The sequence below is a fragment of the Rhopalosiphum maidis genome, chromosome 3 (assembly GCF_003676215.2).
Source record: "Rhopalosiphum maidis isolate BTI-1 chromosome 3, ASM367621v3, whole genome shotgun sequence".
In the NCBI taxonomy this organism is placed as follows: domain Eukaryota; kingdom Metazoa; phylum Arthropoda; class Insecta; order Hemiptera; family Aphididae; genus Rhopalosiphum; species Rhopalosiphum maidis.
In genome coordinates this window covers 49,790,916-49,810,140 of record NC_040879.1, presented here as the reverse complement: position 1 = coordinate 49,810,140, position 19,225 = coordinate 49,790,916, and the positions used below count along the sequence as shown (strand labels likewise).

The 19,225-nt window shown below is 23.6% G+C and overlaps 1 protein-coding gene across 3 annotated transcripts; it reads left to right on the top strand.

Moving 5' to 3' along the window:
- The first annotated feature begins 3,630 nt into the window (after positions 1–3,630).
- LOC113555823 (single-stranded DNA-binding protein 3-like) lies at positions 3,631–15,056 on the top strand. 3 transcript variants are annotated; one of them, XM_026960377.1, is made up of 15 exons: positions 3,631–4,343; positions 6,885–6,957; positions 7,123–7,184; positions 7,769–7,853; positions 7,935–7,976; positions 8,058–8,144; positions 8,225–8,320; positions 8,406–8,483; positions 8,563–8,608; positions 8,797–8,829; positions 11,827–12,029; positions 13,725–13,763; positions 13,922–13,982; positions 14,051–14,121; positions 14,209–15,056. In XM_026960377.1, exons 1-15 carry the CDS (start codon positions 4,288–4,290, stop codon positions 14,431–14,433), a joined length of 1,257 nt encoding a protein of 418 aa, XP_026816178.1. In that variant the 5' UTR covers positions 3,631–4,287; the 3' UTR covers positions 14,434–15,056. The 3 variants fall into 3 exon arrangements, with proteins under 3 accessions (XP_026816178.1, XP_026816179.1, XP_026816180.1); XM_026960378.2 differs by lacking the exon at positions 8,797–8,829 and having other exon boundaries at positions 14,209–15,055; XM_026960379.1 differs by lacking the exons at positions 13,922–13,982; positions 14,051–14,121.
- Positions 15,057–19,225: the final 4,169 nt, after the last annotated feature.

The window sequence follows — 19,225 nt, the reverse complement described above, 5'->3', positions numbered from 1 at the left end:
TGGCGAATGGTAGGCCTCAAAGGGTGAATGGTGGGTGGTATTTGAGGTGTTGTAGTTATCTAGTCGTGAATGGATATGGTAAATGACGGTGTCAAACGGTTGACAATGACGGTAACAACAGAAAACACATAAAATAAATAATAATAATAATAAATGGTACACAATGATGTGTCATTTTATTATTCAAACGCAACCAAACACCGAAATAAAAACAAAACAAAACGACTTAAAACGATGCTCACAGGTACTTGAATATAACTGTAAACGTTATCGGCTGTATTATTTATCGGCGTGACGGCGTTTATTTGTGATTAAAATGTCATTGTAAATGACAATGTGTTGAAAATGTCAATTAACATCATAAATCCATCCCTTTAATACCTACTCATGTAAATTATTAATTAATGCGTTGTTGAATATTGGAGTTAATGTCAACAAATACATAAATAAATATAATAGGCACTTATATACAGTACACACAATTTCATAATAGAAAAAAATATAAAATATATTATGTATGTGTTATTTATTATTTGAAGACTTGAAGTCACCAAAAAGATGATAATTTAAGAAAATATATTATTATTAAATAAAACCAAAAAAATGTAGGACACTTTTTAATATCAATACCTATCTTAAAATATTAAAAATATGTAAAAATTGTATAGGTACATATTATATTACCTATTATATGAATAGAACAAGATATCGAGACATTTATATTTTTTTAATATAAAAAAAATAACTGACCTGTTTTTTGCAATAGATATATTATTTAATATGTGAAACGTATTAATTTTTTTTGTTATTTTATTACAAGTATTTAAAATATTTTATTAAAAACAACGTATAACTGACCATATTTTTGTGAACCTTTTTACCGTATTGATTATAATTCTGATCACCTGCTGAAACATACCATTATATATAACATATATACTCATAAGGTACAAAAGGTACAATGCAATAAAAAACAGTTAATAACCAAAAAATGAAAATGTAATATTTTGAACATTAAACCTCATTGCTGAATATACAAAATGTATTATACTTACTAGGTGTTTAACCGTTTAGGTAGTTTAAGTATAAAAATCGCAGAGGATTGCGGAAATAAATAATATGTAGGTACCTATAGGTAGGAAATAGGTATATAATTTGGTAATCAAATCGATCAATACATAATTAATGCGTATATAGTCGTATAGATATTAAATAGGTTTAAGTGTGAAATATACGTGTTGTATAAGTAGCAAGTATAACACTCAAAACGAAGATTTTTATTATCTGGATTTCAGCTCATTAATCTATTAGTTTTAGCAATAATATTTTCAGTATAGATACACTATTGAACATACATGTAGGTATCATTTATTACTTTATTGGTGTTAATACGAAACGCATTTGAAATTTACTATAATATCATTAGGGAACAGTATAAAATGTGTTTCTACTGAATCTTTCTCGCTTACAATAATATAGCTGGGCTATAGAAGTAATAAGTTTAGCCCATCATATAGGTCATAGGACATAGGTTTATATAATCATAGGCGCAATTAGAGGGGGCGTTTAAGGTGTATTAGAATCTCCAATTTTAAAATTAGCACCCTCAAATACTTTTTTATAATATCACATTCAGCAGCGATTCAATGCTATGTCCGAAAAAGTAAGAGCTTAAGCACCCTCAGTTTTTATATTGAATTTGCGCCTATGTTAATAATTTATTTAAAATACCGTTTAGGGATTTCGCGGTTTTGACTGCATGATCCTCTGTCAACATTAAATATTCGAGCATTTGAGCTTATTGAGATATTGTGCATTGAGTATTTGAGCTATTGTTAATCCATTATGGGCGTTAGATAAAAAAAATGAAAAATTAATCGTAAAATCATTTTTAACGTAGACGTATCTTTACGTTATACTATTTTAGTTATGCATTATTCAAAATAATTTTAAGTTTAAACACATACAAGGGAAAACGCAAAAATTAAATGCGCAGGTACCTATTTAAAACTTTATATTTTCTATATTTTGATATTTATTTCATATTTGAATATACGTATTTGAAGTAGAAACTTTTTAAAAGTACCTACCTATTCTTTACGAAATTAGTTAAAGTAAATAATTTATAAAAGTAACTAGGGACTGGTGAAATTCGATTCCGGTGTATAGAAGCCGTCTTCGAGAGGGTTAAGTGAAAATCGTTTTACTGGAAATTCGGTAGGGTAGTGATCGGTTGTCTAGATATTGGTCTCTAAAAATGTAATAAAGTCGATTACCGTATTTGTGAGTTATCAGTTTTTCTATAACTTATTAGTTATCATTCATTATTCGGTGTAAAAGTTTGTCCCATCGCATGCCTGGTTCTTTTTTGAATTAAAAAATAATAAAAATATGTAATTGAGTGTCTAGCTATCAGTTATCAATTGATGTAATTCTGTGTCTCGTCGCATGCCTGGTTTATTTTTTTTTTGAATGAATAAAAAAATATATATATAAATACGAAAAATGGTAATTGGGGGTCTAGGTATATCAGCCCTCAAGCTTAACGTTCAAAACTTCGAATGATATAAAATTTATTCACAGTTAGGTATTAGTATTAATGTATATAGTAATTACCAAAGGGTTATATGTATATAATGTAAATTATTAAAATGTAAAAATGAAATATTATATTATATTTAATATTGCCACATTCGTCCAATTGTATTGCCCGTAAAACTGTACAAAAACTATGTATAAGATACTTAGATTTACCAAATAATATTTAAACTTAATAACAATTTTAATAAAATTGTTTATAAATATACATAGGTATGTATATAATAGCACAAAGTGTCCGCGTTTCGCACTTTTGATGCTCAACCGTATAAAGTGACCTAGAACCCTTTCCATACTCTCATGTCCATTGCCCGCTAGTTGTTACATTTTAAAGTTCTCATTCCTGGTCTATAGGTACCTATTTAGTTACTGCAGTGAAATATTTTAGTTTTTATGTAATTTTTTTTGTTTATTAGTTAATATAATTATGTTTTCTGTTCAATAAATATATTTGTTAATCGGTAAAATATAATATGATTAGCAATGGATTAGCTTCAATTTGAGAATACCTATGTGTAATATGTAGCCATGTAGGTAATAAATTATAGTAGGTATATGGAAACAAGAAGTTAATAATAAAAATATTTGATTGAAAAATACTATTTGTTAGCTATTTAATTATTGCGATAAAATGGAAAAACAATTTTTTTTTTGTTGTGAAAATTTGTTTTGTATTTTTATTTTAATAATTCGAGTACTTTGCCGTGTATTTGTACGCTGTAGAAAAAACTATACGCGTCATTTCGGCTGTTTTGATATGACCGTGTAAGTAGTACTAAGTGGGGAACCCGAATCACTGCCCACTGGTGATAATATTTTTGTAATTTATTTTTTTATTGTTTCGTTTTGTGTTTTCTCGGTCATCGGACGCGGTGCTCGAACGCGGTGAGCTGCAGTATTGATGGTGGGACGTACCTTTAGTGAAGGGGTAGGCGATAATAGTAGTGGAATCGTGTGGTCCGGATGGTTGGCAACACCGCAGCCATTTATCAATGTTTGATTATTATCATTTTCGGAAAGGACTATCTTGGACGTCGTCTCTACCCGCTGCACCTCGATCGTAGGTAATGCTCTAATATTTTTCTCCGCATCGATTTAATTTTTCGGGGAGGAAAAAGAATATAGTGTTTTTTATTCTTTCAAATAGATTTTATTTGTTTTACTCTTTCCGCGATCGTTTTATTACATTCAGTCGTCCGTCCATCTGTCCGTTCATTGATAAAAATATAATATAATCACGACCGTAAACGTGTATTTTATTAGAGGTACGTACTCCTTAGATCGAGTGTATGTACTCTGGAGCAAAACAAGTGTCGAAGTCGTGCGTGGATAATTAAGTTTGTATCTCTGAACCATCGCGACCATCGAATCTTTTATACAAATCTTGAATTAATTTCGTGAAACGGCTGTTTGAATCGTTTGACTCGGTAGTTTATCTGACGCATAAAACGAAGACGCGGGACTCGATACATTCAGTGCTTATTTCCTTTGCCCAGTCGCTGATTTGCAAGTAACTGATCAAGGACAGTATACAAGCATCTAGACGTGCCTGAAAACTACCATTACAATATACACTACAATGACAACAATTGCGCTTCTGTCATTGTCTGTATAGTGTGGCCTATTTTGTTGCTGCCGTAATTGCAGGGTTTGTTTTAAGTCAAAGCTATTAAACAAATTTAAATTGAGATGTATGCAAAAGGAAAGGGCGCAACAGTGCCATCAGATGCTCAGGCTAGAGAAAAGTAAGTCACTGTTTTCATTCCAAGTTTAGATTACTGTTGGTACATCTATGTATGTAAATATAATATATTATGTAGTTATTTCATTTGTTTGTTGTGTTATTTATTTTTATTTATGTGTTGAAATTTAACTTATTATTATAGTACCTATTATTAGGTATTAACTCTAGATAACTATAAAATATAAATACAATTCATATAAATAATATTTTTATTGCTTAAGAATTATCTTATGTATTTATAGTTTATTAAGTAGTTAGGTATTAACTATCAAACTTAAAGTGCTTATGTAATTTTATTTATTATTATTGTTTTGATTTTTTCTATGACTATTGGATCAGAAAAAATAATAGTTTACTTTTGAATCACCTATCAGTTATTATTGACTTAATTATAATCTGTATATTTATGAATTAAAATATTATCTTTTCTACTATAATCACACTCCAATACTCGATATCTTTATCGTAAATTAATTGATTACAGACTTCATTTATGCTTAAAATAATTACTAGAAATAAACGTTATATGTATAACATTGGTCATTGCATTTTTAAAAATGTTGAAAAACTTTGATGCTTATTGTTAAAGCTCATTAGTTGTTAATAAAATCTGTAGTTTTGTACTTAAGTAATAAGTCACTTTGTATTTTAAATTAATATATATTATATATAAAGGTTTTGGATTTTAAAACAAATTGATTAGGCAAAGCAAAAACGTACTAAACAAAAAAAGTATATAACAAAAATTGTTTTAAGGAAAAAGTATAGATAAAAATATTTGACGGTAATTTAGTGGTGTTAGTGTATAACTAGTAAATAAACATATTAACATTAGTGAGTGAATTTAATCATATATATAATAATTTTTATATTCTAAAAACTGTTAATGTGTATGTTATAATAAAATATAAAAATATCTATTTTATTCGGTTGAAAAAACAATTATTAAAATAATTACTTCAATTAAACACGGTAAACTTATAATGATTCAAGCTTAAAATCCAACATTTATTTCAGATGTTTGTAACTATAGATGACTTAATGCATAAAAGTATATTTTATTAATCTGAATTTGGTAAACAAAACAAATATGAATATAAAAAAGTTCTTTCTATGATAATTCATAATAGATAATATGTATTTCCTTAAAAATCTAAATCTTAATGTGTAAGGATAGACACTGATTATTTGATCTATCAATTTGATATAAATACTTGTTATTCTAACCAAATCATTTTTTAATTATAGCTTGATTTCCAATTAAAAAAAAAAAAATATATTTACATTAGTATAAAAATCAAAATTAGGATATAGACATCTTTAAGTACTGAATTTTGTTGTAATGCATGTACAAATTTAGAATTAAAATAAACACTAATTTTAATAATAAATTTACTTAATAGGGTTAATAGTTAGATAGTTAAAGATTAATATTATATGGTTGTGTACTATACTAACATAATTCTATAAATATAAAACTATATCTATCAATTTTTAATTTATTTACCTAACCTAATGTAAGTAATAAATAAAATATAGAATAAAATACTATAATTAGTTATTATTAAAAAAAAAATGTTTATTAATGTAATTTTGGTTATTTTAATACAATATTTCATCACTTGTTTTTACTAGTGCAATTTGAGAGGTTGAGCTTTTGCTGATATTACTAATTTTCAATAAAAATATTGTACATATTTGAAGTATTATTACAATATTGAAGAATTAATGTTGTTGGTTTCCAAATTTCTGTTTTGAAACTCAAAATTATATATCTTATAACTATATGAATGTAGTAAAACCAATTACAGTATTTTAGTTAACTGGCATCTCCTTTTTTATTGTTTGAAGTCATTGAAAGTATGTCAAATAGATTCAAAATTAAACCTTTTCAAATCTAAAATTTGAGTTTAAGAAGACAGCAAATTTAATTATTAATTCTGAAAAAGGAGTGTGATGGATGTTAAAATATTTACTCTATACAGTGCAACCTTCCTAAATAGAAATCTCCCAATAGGAAATAGTTATTTTTTTTTTTTGGAAACGGGGTCAATTTTACTATTTTTTATGAAAACCTTTGAATATCGAACACCTATTTTAATTTTAATATAAAAATAATTGTAAAAAGATAACAGTAAAATGAGCTTACAATAATATAATGATAACAAACTTGTTCAGTGACCAATTTTTTTCACACCAAATTCAATTGTATTTATGTATGTATATGCATTTTTTTAAAAACATTTTGATGTTTACTTAAATACATATGTATTATTAAAATATTAAAATTATAATATAATTAAAACATTAAATAATAATATTATAATTAAATTTAATCTAATGCATATTTTTTGCTTTTACAAATTTACTTTTTAAAAATTTCAAAATGTACTTACTCTAAATAGTGGACATCTTTAAATAAGAGTAAATAAGAGTGTTTGCTATTTAGAGGTTTCTTTGCTTATTATAAATTTAATCTAACTTGTATATATATAAATTAATAAGAATGATTGGAATAATTTTTGATATTTATTTGTTTTAGGTTAGCATTGTATGTTTATGAGTATTTATTACATATTGGAGCTCAGAAAGCAGCTCAAACATTTTTAAATGAAGTGAGTACTTATTACAATATTTTTTTTTCTATATTTATTTCAATATATAAGTTTATATTAGGTAGAATATGTTAATTATAGGATGTAATAATTTTTATTATTCATTATGATTTGCCAAATAATAAATTATGTACTAATATTAGTTGTTTTTGTTTATTATTTTAGATTAGATGGGAAAAGAATATCACACTTGGTGAACCACCAGGATTTCTGCATTCTTGGTGGTGGTAAGTACTAACCTAACTTAATTGTACAAACTAAGTTTTATTTGTAATTATAAAAATGTCAACTAATTATATCTTTATATGCTTAGAAGAGTTTAGAAATCCATTTTCGGTTTTTTTTTAATATTATTTATAATGTTTTATTATGAAAACTCGATTAGCAAAATGCTTCAATTAAAAATTGATTCAGATTTTCTTAAATTTCTTATTAGGTTTATATCTGTCATAATTTGATAAAACATTGTAAACAATCATTTAATAAATTATTTTAATTCATATTTAATTTTATTACTAGATATAAAGTAGTATATTTATTATTAAAATTAAATTATGATGATTAAATTTAGAATTGAAAATTAATTTTGAATATTTATATTTTTTGATAATAATAACTAAAATTTTTTATTATAGTTTAAGATCGAAAAAATTGAATAAGCAACATCTTAGCTATTTTCTAAATTCTAGTATACTAATGATTGTTTTAAAATTTACTATAGTTTAATGCATACATTGTCAAAAATATTTAATGCTATATACTTTTCATTTTTACAAATTATATTTTTAATAAACTTGATTTATATTTTTAGTGTATTTTGGGATTTATATTGTGCAGCTCCAGAACGCCGTGATACATGTGAACATTCAAGTGAAGCTAAAGCATTTCATGATTATGTATGCATTTGAATAGTTACAAAAATTATTATACATAGTTATTAGTTATTATAATAATTTTATTTTTTTATTTTTTTTTAGGGTTTTGTAAATTCAGGATATGGTGTAAATGGTATTGCACATGTAAGTAATTAAGATCACAAAATGTTTATTTTTATTAACTAATATTAATAAGACAATTAAATAAAATATATTTATTTATAGAATGCTGGACCTTCTCCTAGTCCTTTAGGACAAATGCCTCCAAATGATGGAATGCCAGGAGGTCCAATGCCTGGTGGATTTTTTCCAGTTTGTGTTTTAAAATTATTTATAAATTTTAATAGCAGTCATATGATTAAATAAAAATAATTTCATTGAATACATTTTAGAATGCTTCTATGAGACCATCACCTCCGAGTCATCCTTCAACACAACAATCTCCTCATTCTCAACCACCATCACATGGACAAATGTTATCAAATCAGGTTTGTTATTAATTATTTTATTTTAAATATTTAATTGCACAAAGTAAAAGTCAAATTTACATGTTGATACTTTATTTTGTATTAGCCTTTTATGGGTCCTCGATATCCAGGTGGTCCAAGGCCTGGAATTCGCATGTCACAATTAGGAAATGATTTTAATTCTGTAAGTTTACAATTATAAAATGGTCACTATATAACATGAGTAACTTTTAAATAATAAATAATTTATTTTTATATTTTAGCCTACAGGGCAACCAATGATGCCTGGGATGGATCCTTTAAGACAAGGTAAGCTATTCTATGGTATTGGCATGTTATGTTAAAACATCAAATCTAATGTAAAATCATAATTATTAAACAATAAAAAATATTTGTTGTGTAATTAGGTTATATTTTACTAATTTTTATTAATTAGGAATGAAAGTATAAAATACATAACTAATCAATAATTTGCTTAATAATTTTTTCTCCTGTAGGTGAAGCTGGAGAATATGTTGTAGGTTGGCAAGGTAGGCCAGTATTATTTAAATTTTATTATGCACATTATTTCTTAACTCAAATATTTTGTAGTTTATGTTTTAATAATGATGATAAAATAACACTATTTGTTTTTCTTGGAATTTATATTAATTTTTTAAGTCATTTTAAATTCAATATCTTTATTCTTTTATTTTATTTTTGGATTTTTGTATTGGATTCTTATTTTAAAGTAATTATTATGATCTATTCATCGTTGATTTTTTTTTTTTTTAAAGCATGGTATAACAATTTTATTTGTTAAGAGAAATGGCAATATAAAAATCTAAAAAATGTGAATTATTCCATTTTTTTCTATGGTAATTTTTAATAAGTTTTCATCATAAATTCATTAATATAGTCATTAAACACTGCCATTTCCCTTGATACATACTTAATTCAAACTCATAAATTGTGTTTGATGTTGTTAAGAAGTAATTAAAATGTGTGTTCATATTTGGTGAATTATATTTTCAATTAATAATAAAAATGAATAAAATGATTATAGTTTACTACAAATGAAGTGAAATTCGAACTATTTAGGGAAGAAACTTAAAAATGATTTCCATTATTTTTTCTATTTTATTTGTTGTACTACACAGCTTCTTTTCTACATTTTTATTTTAAATGTTACTTTAAGGAGTATAAAATTTTCGTAAGATCTAATTATTGAATAAATAATTTATTATTAATAATTATGCTTTGAATATAAATTTTCATATTTAGCTAAAAATTGTTTTACTTTAGCAGTTTTTTGGTTGAAAAGTAAAATTTGATCAACATACGTCTGAAAACAAATTTTGAATAAGTGTTAATTTTTTTTTTTTTGTAATTAAATATTTATAAAACAGTATTATTTTATCAAATTTTAATTTGATTTGAAGTCATCTATCAAAAAAAAAAAAAAATCTGTACTTTTAACTTATGTAATGTATTTAAAGATTGGACTAAATGGAAGGTTTTACAATTTTCTTCACTTTGTCCAAATTTTAAATAATTATAGTGAATAAATCTCATAGATAGTAAATCAAATCCTTTTTACAAACTTATTTATACTAGAAAAATATATTATTCTTTTGAATTAATATTCAAATTAATAGTTTCCATTTTAATATTGGATATTGATTATTTTAATAAACAAAAGTGGGGTTGACTAACTGTGAGTTAGGTAGATGGATCAGTTCGTTCTAACTAGTTATGAATATACTATTAAAGGGAATCTAATAAATGTCCAAATGTCTACGTTAAAAATATCTAAAACCAAGCCATGCAATACTATAAGCAGAGACATAGCCAGAAAGATAGGATCTGAATTCTACAATTTTTTTTTGTACTTGTATAATTAATAATTAATTATATGTTATAAAAAAATTACTAAACGATTAAAATGTAGAGGTCATTACAAATTTAATTTTTGTTTAAATTATAAGAATGTTTAGTATTATTTACTAACTTTTTTTAACTTGTCTCCCAAAATAAAACCCTGGCTTTATCCTAAGCCTGACTATTAGTGTTAAAGTTTCAATATACTCTTGATTTTTTATTAATTCATTAAAAATATTTCGTTGAGTACAATATTATTTTATTAATTTCATAGTCAGTTTACATCTAATATACTAACTAAAAACACTTAATTCTGTATAATACAATTTTTGAAAAATATAAAAATTAACATTTTAATATTACTAAATTATTAAAAATGTATTAACATCATTAAAATACGTTAATAAAATACTGTATAATTCATTACTAACATACTTCATAGATGCATTTTAATTAAATTTCTTGCAATTTAATATGCATTTCAGATTCTTTGTGTAACAATAAATGTTTTGATATTAATGTGTTTTTTTTATTTATATGTATTTTTGTGAGATAGAAGAGATCTACTATAAACTGTATGAGTAGTAAAATGCTTCAATTTTTAGCGTAATTGATGGTTTTTGATAGCAAATTGGATCTAGTTAGTACTTAGGAATAACAAATATTAACAATAAACAAACATTTTTTTATTGATATTTTTAAGTTAAAAATATTGACAAAGTTGGATATTTAGAAAAGACAACTATTTTTAGTTAATTTTTTGTTATGGCATTTATTATTATTTTCTATAAACAAGAAATTTTTCAAAATATTTAGATTTAGTTCACTATATTTATTCCACAAATCTAATCATACCTTTTAACAGCACATCGGCATTGACTTTTAAGTTAATAATAGATAGCAATATTATATTAAATATTAATTATGTTATAATAATTAATAATTCTATATAATATAAGTGTGTTTTTGCCAAAAATTAGTTAACCTATTGTTAGAAAAATAAATTACTAATAGCAATATAAATATAATAAAATATCTTTAGTTCTATAGGCCAACAGTATATTTTAACTCAATATAATTTTTCATTATGTACTATGATTTCTCATTGAACACAAATTTGTTCAATGGTGAAGCATACATTTTAATTGTGGGTATTTTATCATCTGATACTTTTTACATAGATTTACTTTTAAGGTATATACTTTTTGTTACCAGTTGAGTGCCATAATGTCTATTATTATTTTTATTAATTCTAAAATAAATAAAATGGTATTTCAATAAATAATTGTTGGAAGTTTTAATTATTAATTATTTATAGTTATGAAATAGTTTGGATTGATACAATTTTTCTAATTCGGTTGCTTAAATTTTTATTTTATTTTATTAAGGTTGTTTTAATTAATTGATATTAATTTGTTAATCTATAATTTCATAATAATGTATATATTATTTGTTTGTTACAAATTTATTTTAAAGCACATTAAATTAATATATTAAAAATACATATATTGTTTTAATATTCAAGTTATAAGAACTATGCTTCAACATATTATGTTTGTTCATTATATGCACTTCATAATTAGTTGTTGCTTATGTAAATGTAATATTATATATATAAAAAAAAAAACATACATTTTTCATGTGTTTTATTTTTTTTTAATGAACAGGAGGTATGGGACCAATGAATCCTCGTATGAATCCTCCTCGAGGTCAAAACACTCAAAACATGAGTCCATTAGGATCTTATAGCCCTGGAATGCGCGGACCTCCGCCTAATACAACCTTAGGCCCTGGTGGTGGCGGACCAAACATGCCTTTATCTATGGGCGGACTTGTTGGAAGACCACAATGGCAACCAAATGCAAATACTGTGAGTTATCTATTCTTATTTTATCCTTTATAATATTATTATATTTAACTTTCATAGATTGGCTGTAATAAAGTTATATAAATACATATCAAGTTTATCAAATAGCACTAGTTTAACTGTTGTTTAATTAACATATGCATTGTTATTGATAAGCTATTATCGCGTTGAGTTAAATTAAAATGTAGGTATGGTGCTTTTTATATTGTTTTTTTTTACAGAATTTGAATACAATCTTTTTATTTACTCACTTTATTATACTAGTGAATTGTGATACTGAAAAATGATTAAAAACGATATTAATAAGAATAGGTCGAACTTTTTTTCAATATCTGATTCTCTTATACAACATAAAACTGATAATCAATATATTTGAAAAAAACATTTTTGCATAAACTTTGAACTAATATTCAAACCAATACTCTACAACACAAATATTACTATTTATTTTTGTTTATTAATAAATATATAAATTTTATATTTATTATTATTGATATTTCAGTCTTTAATATATAAATAGTTTTTTAGTGAATTATGTAAACTAAATATTAAATAATAACAAATTACATTGAACTTAAAGGAACCTTCAAAATAAAGTAATAATAATTTATTAGTTATAAAAAGAACTTTCATATTCACGATTCTAAATCAGTCACTTTTGTTTAAAATCAATTATCTTAGTTCTGTAGTATCTGATTAAAGCAAGAAAATAATAGTCTCCAAAATGAAATCGATTTCTTTCATAAGAGAATTGAACTATTTGAATCAAAATAAAATGCTAATTTAATTGATATGTTACTTATTAGTTATTATATAGATCTGATAACAGAAAAACTAAAGTTGAAAAAGCAAGAAAAAAAAATTGTTATGTGGAGGAATTTGTTAAATAGAATTATGTATTTTTTCAACTTTTTTTAAAATGTAATTATGTATGTATGTATATACTTCTATATTGAATGTGTTATGTAAAAACAACATTAAATATCATTATACAGTTTAATTTAATTTTTAGTAAAATAATCAGTGAATTTTGTTTGTTTATTGTTTTTGTAAATTGTACTTTTTTTTAACACCTTCATCGACTTCATTTAAAATTTAAAATTTATTGGTGATAGATAAACATTTATGTTTTGACATTTTTTTTGTATGGACGAAGAGAAAATTTGTATGTATACTCGTTTGCATCAATAACAAAGAGGGTCATAGTTCTTAAAAATATTTCGTAAAATAGAAGTTCATTATATGAAAGTTTCACTGTATTACTAAAGCTAATAAACTTTTTTTTATTTATATTTATTTACATCACCATTTAAGGTTTTGATTAATTCAGCGACTGCTCAAAATCAAACCTGGCAACCCTATCTGATTTATAAACATTTCAAGGTTTTTAAAGCAAAATTGTCGGAAATTTAAAAAAAAATGCATTGATATAATTTTAATTATTTAGAATCAAGTTTTAATATTTATTGTATATAAAACTTTAATAATTGACATTGATCGTGATTGAATTAAATTGTGATGGCACATGGCCTCAACAGTTCAAAGTTGTAATTTACAAATAAAAATATTGTATAGGATTCCTTTTTCTTTTAATCAAATGGTTTTGTTAGAATTATAACTCATGAAGTGTTATTCAGTAACCTTAAGAAAAAAATCAATTCATTGAACTAATTTAAATGTTTTATTAATATTTTTCAGCCAATGAGTTATTCATCATCATCACCAGGAGCGTATGGAGTAAGTTTAAATTTAATATTTTATTTTTAAAATACATAACATAACTTTTTTTCTAAATTAGATTTATATGGATACTTATAGTTTTAATAGTTTTAACTGCGATTCAGTAAAAATATTGATAAAAAGAGATTTAGGGTATTAAATAAAATATTATCTAGGGACCCTCGGGATCAGGCGGCCCTCCTGGACCAGGCACACCAATAATGCAAAGTCCTCAAGGTAAAATAAATAAATATAGGTAGTTCATTAAGTTATTTGTGATCTTAATTTGAGCAATAATGTTCAAGATTCTTCAAACTCTGGAGGAGAAAGTATGTACACAATGATGAAGCCGGTTACTGGAGGGAATATGCCTGGTGTAAGTTATAAATTAAGAGAATTTTGACAAATATGTATATTTCAAACTCAATTACTGTTTCCTTAAAATACATAAAACTATTTTCAGGATTTTCCAATGAATAATGCATCAGACAGTGGACCATTAGGACCAATGGGTCCTAATACAATGAATTCGGTTTTGAACGGTGAAGGACTAGATGGTATGAAAAATTCACCTGCGCCAGGTGGCCCAGGGACACCGAGAGAAGATAGTGGAAGTGGCATGGGCGATTATAATTTGTCAGGATTTGGAGGAGCAGGAGAAAATGTAATTGGCCTGGATATATATTAGTTTAGGGACATTGAAGACAATCGATGAACTACATACTGATTAAGGAGTGATGACAATTGTATGGTGACCAAGAAACATAATGTGGCAAATAATTACAATTGATTATAACTTAAACTTTTTTTTTTTATTAATGTAGTATTAAAATGCATTTAATTTTTTTTTTTTTTTTGAAACATTCAGTATTGTTCACCATTTTTTTCACCTCACCGTCATCGGGTTGTTATTCATCTTTTTTTTGTCAGATTTTTAAATTCACAATTGATAGTTTTTCATAAACTACCCTAAGCGTTTAACAAAAATTATCACTACGAGTTAAAAACTATGTAGATTCCCAAAAAAATATTAAAGACATGAAATAACTTTAAAATACAGTTTAAACTGAATTTATCATATAGAGTGTATTGTGCCTGAATTTTAAATTGGTGTTTATAGAGCTTATATGTATCTATTTACAAGTATTTGGCATATTAAATTTTGATCTGGGTAAATTTTTTTATATTATTATTATTATTTGTCAGCCTGAGTGTTTCTTTAGTTTTCTATTTACACTATTATTTAGTGTAATCAAAATCAAACTCATCCTCAGCTAAAATGTTATGAAAAGGTATGAAGTTTAAAATTATATAATTTATCAATACATTTTCTTATGTTAATTAAGATTCACAGAATAACATTATTGAATGATGTTTATTTTGAATTATTTAATTTAAAATGAAAATAGTAAACATCAGATAAATTTACTTAATTTCTTTTCTTGTATAGCATTTTAATTTGTATGGTAAAATTAAGGAAGCTGATATAAGTTTTATTCAAACAATCAATATAACTTTTCTCTGTTACTATCATTTATTAGTAATAGTTTTATATTAACGACCAAACTTGATATCCATTCTCTAGTTTGAATTATACTATGTGATAGTCATGTTTTTTAACTTTGGATAAATAGCTTTTCTAATTATGACATCCCTATTCAGAGATATCCGTTATAAAAAATACTATTACTAATTGGTAGATCTGTCGTCATTATTCTGTGGTATATTATTTTATATTCTCAATCTATAAAAATATTATTCACTTTTTAAAATTAAAATTAAAATTACAGTAATGTTAATGACAAATTGACAACTTAACAAATCAATATATTTATTAGTATTTCAATGATGCAATTAAAATCATTTAGGTTATCAAATTATAACTATTTATAAAACAAAATTTCTTTGAAGTTGTAATTATTAATCTCATATCATATTATTAAGTACACTATTTCAATATTCTTGTATTGCTAATTGTGTCTTAGTCATTTCCGTATTGTAAAACCGTGATCGTTGGCACTCCGATAAGGGTATATTTTTATATCTTAATGTACCTAACATTTATTTTGATGCTGTATTTAGAATCAGACTGAATCTGCTGCAATAATAACAGAATATTACATCCAATAGTGAAAAATATGATTGTATCTTGAAATTTTAACATTGTAGATTTAAAAGCTCTTGCCATAAAAATCAGTGCAATACATTTATAATGACATGTTCATTGCTGACACGTTTTTGAAATTTGATGGTTCATAGCCAATAAAGTGTAGATAGTTATATTTAAACCATTATTATGAATATGCTATTATCCAATGTATTATAACAGAATTAATGGATATTATTTTATGAATATATTTGAAATTTGTTTTAAATCAGAAACAACATAATAATTATGTTATGTTCACAGCATTATAATATAAAACTACACCATCTATTTGATAACTATTTCATACATTATAATATATTATCTAATGACTGAACTTCAGTCATTATTTTTCAAAAGCACTAAAATTTTGTTTAAAATGATCTTTTATGTTTTTTTGGGATTTCTACTTTTAAAAATAACAATGTTTTTATATAACTATTTTTGTTTAATATTATAAATAAATCTATATATATTTTTAAAATTCATGTTTAAATGAATTAAAAATATATATAATAAATGTATTATTTAATTTAATATAACTATGTATCACAAATTATACAGTTTAATGTATTAAACATTATATCAAATATAAATTCATTTTATTTGTTAATGATTTTGCCATTTAGTTGTAAATTTTTAATACTTGTTTTTAATCAAATATCAATTGAAACTCATTTTTTTTCTTAATTAAATCTCGATATATATATATATAAATATTTTATATTGTTTATTAATTACAAATTACGATAAGTTAAAAATAAATCCCAATTCATAATAAATAATTTTTTTAAATAATTATTCAAGTGACTGTATTTGAATGATATATTTTTAATGATTAGTAAAGTATTTAACTATTACATACATGTTATATCATAAAATATTTCAATTCATATTTATCAAAACTTAATTCCAAACTATTATAGGATTACATATTAATGTAAACCAAACTGAATATAATGATTTATCTATGAAGTCTCTCTTTATTAAATATCATGTGGTATATCATTTTTGTGATTTGTATTTTTGATCATTTGAAAATAACCATATTGTTAAGTATTTTTACTGTTTGTGTTTACTTAATATTTCTAAATGATGCAAGAAAATCTATTGAAAAATAAATACTAAATTATTTCAAAAAGTTAACAATTGTAGGTTCCTTACTGTAAATAATACTAAATGGCAAATATTTTATATAATGCATATTATCTACAATTTAACTGAATCAATCAGTAATAATTAAAACAGTCCAATAATAATTGAATAAATACCAAGAACTGTGTAAATGTTTTGTTAGAAGTTTTCTTTATTTGCTATAAAGTTTAGCAATATGAAAAAATTTTTAAAAACATTGTAAGATTTACATGTTAAAAATATGTATATATTATATAAATTGGTTAGCCAAATTTAATCGATCAATTTAAACTTATAACATAAACCGTAACATTTTTACAAGAACTTCATCTACTATGAATTATTTTTACAAATTTATTATTATTTAAGGTAAATACCGTCATTTCATATTTAGTTATTATTTTTATAAATATAATGTAACATTTCATCTGAAAATGGCATCTTTTTTAATTATAATATACTAATTATTATTGTTTTTTTTTTTTTTTTTTTTAATCAAAATGTTATTAAATTTGTATTTATATTGAAATAAATTTGTTTCTCGTCCCAAATACATTCCCTCTAAGGCTTAATGTTTTAATCTAGATTTTATTTAAGTAAACAATGTTGTAAAATTGTACTATTAATTTGTACGTTGTTTTAATTATAATTATTATTATTATTATTATTATTATTTCTATTATACATTTCATAGTTATTTGTTTATCTGTGGTATATATTATAAATAGTTATCTGGAAAGTTTAATAGTATTTTTAGAAATACTTAAGTACAATGTACAAGTATTTTATAATTTTTACTTTATAAAATCTCAATTTAAATAAAATATATTAATTATTTTTGATTTAAAGATAATTATAATGCACTATTTATAAAAAAATATAATATGATTTAGAAGTTCAAAATTGTATATGGTTATATTCTAAGTTCTAAGTTGTAATGGCAATATTCAATTAATAATTATATAAATTAACAAACATTTTTGATTTTTAATAAAATACAAATTGTTAATTACCTAACAGTAAAAAAAGTGACTGTTTATCAATTTCATCTCCATATTATATTTACAAAAATAATATACTTGTATTTAAATTGAGATAAGAAAGTTCACGTGCAATTTTTTATTTATCAAAAAAATACTATTAAACATTTCATCATATTATTTTACTATTGTATTATGTTTTAATCAGAACTGTTTACGATAAATTATTTATAATAATAATGTACTATGTATGCCAAATGTCTCGGAAATATTGGAATACCAATCTAGTGGATAGTTGATTCTCCTAATATTTTTATTCGGTCCCATCTAATGTTACATCAATCTAGTTACATAGTAGGTAGTCTTAACGGGTTGTGTATTTTGATCGTTTCCTATTCAATTAGTTTTACTGTAATTAATTAGTTATTTATTAGTATAGTTTATAATTTTTGTACTACAAGTAGATATAAATTGTTCAACTAGTTTGCACACAAAATATTATGTACTATATTTAGTCTTAAGTGGATTATACTTGAGCTAGGTGACTGGGAATTTATGAGTACGAGACATTTCGGTGTATATTGTTAATTGAATATATCTTTAAACATAATTATAATGAGTTCTTTTCTGTAATATGTGTTCAACATTAAGTAAAATATCTTCATGTATGATTTATTAATTACAAGTTATACGATTAAGCATTTCGTTTATTTTACATTTATATTAAATTATATACTTATATATATATATATCAACACATATATATATATATATATATATGTTATAGCATGTATATACTATTGGTGTTAAATTCAGTGTTGTAAATCATTTTATTACCAAATTAAACTACCTGACAGTATGTATTAATTGTTGGTGTTTGTAATATAATACCTAATATAATACGTCAATGTTTTTTATGGTATGTATAACATTTTGTCAAATTTTAGAACTATATTAAATTTACCATTTGTTTATATACAAATCTTTGCAAGAATCTGTTCATATATATTTTAGATTCACAAATTAATGATTATTATTTGCCATAAAATTTAAAAATGGATCTTATAAATCAGGTGTTAATCATCTATTATATATAATTTAACTAATATTTACATATATAATTAAACTCTACTGCTGACAGTGGTTTATAATATTATATTTATTATTTAAAATTTATTGAGTGGGCGTTTTTAGTTGCTCCAAATAAATTAATGTATTTT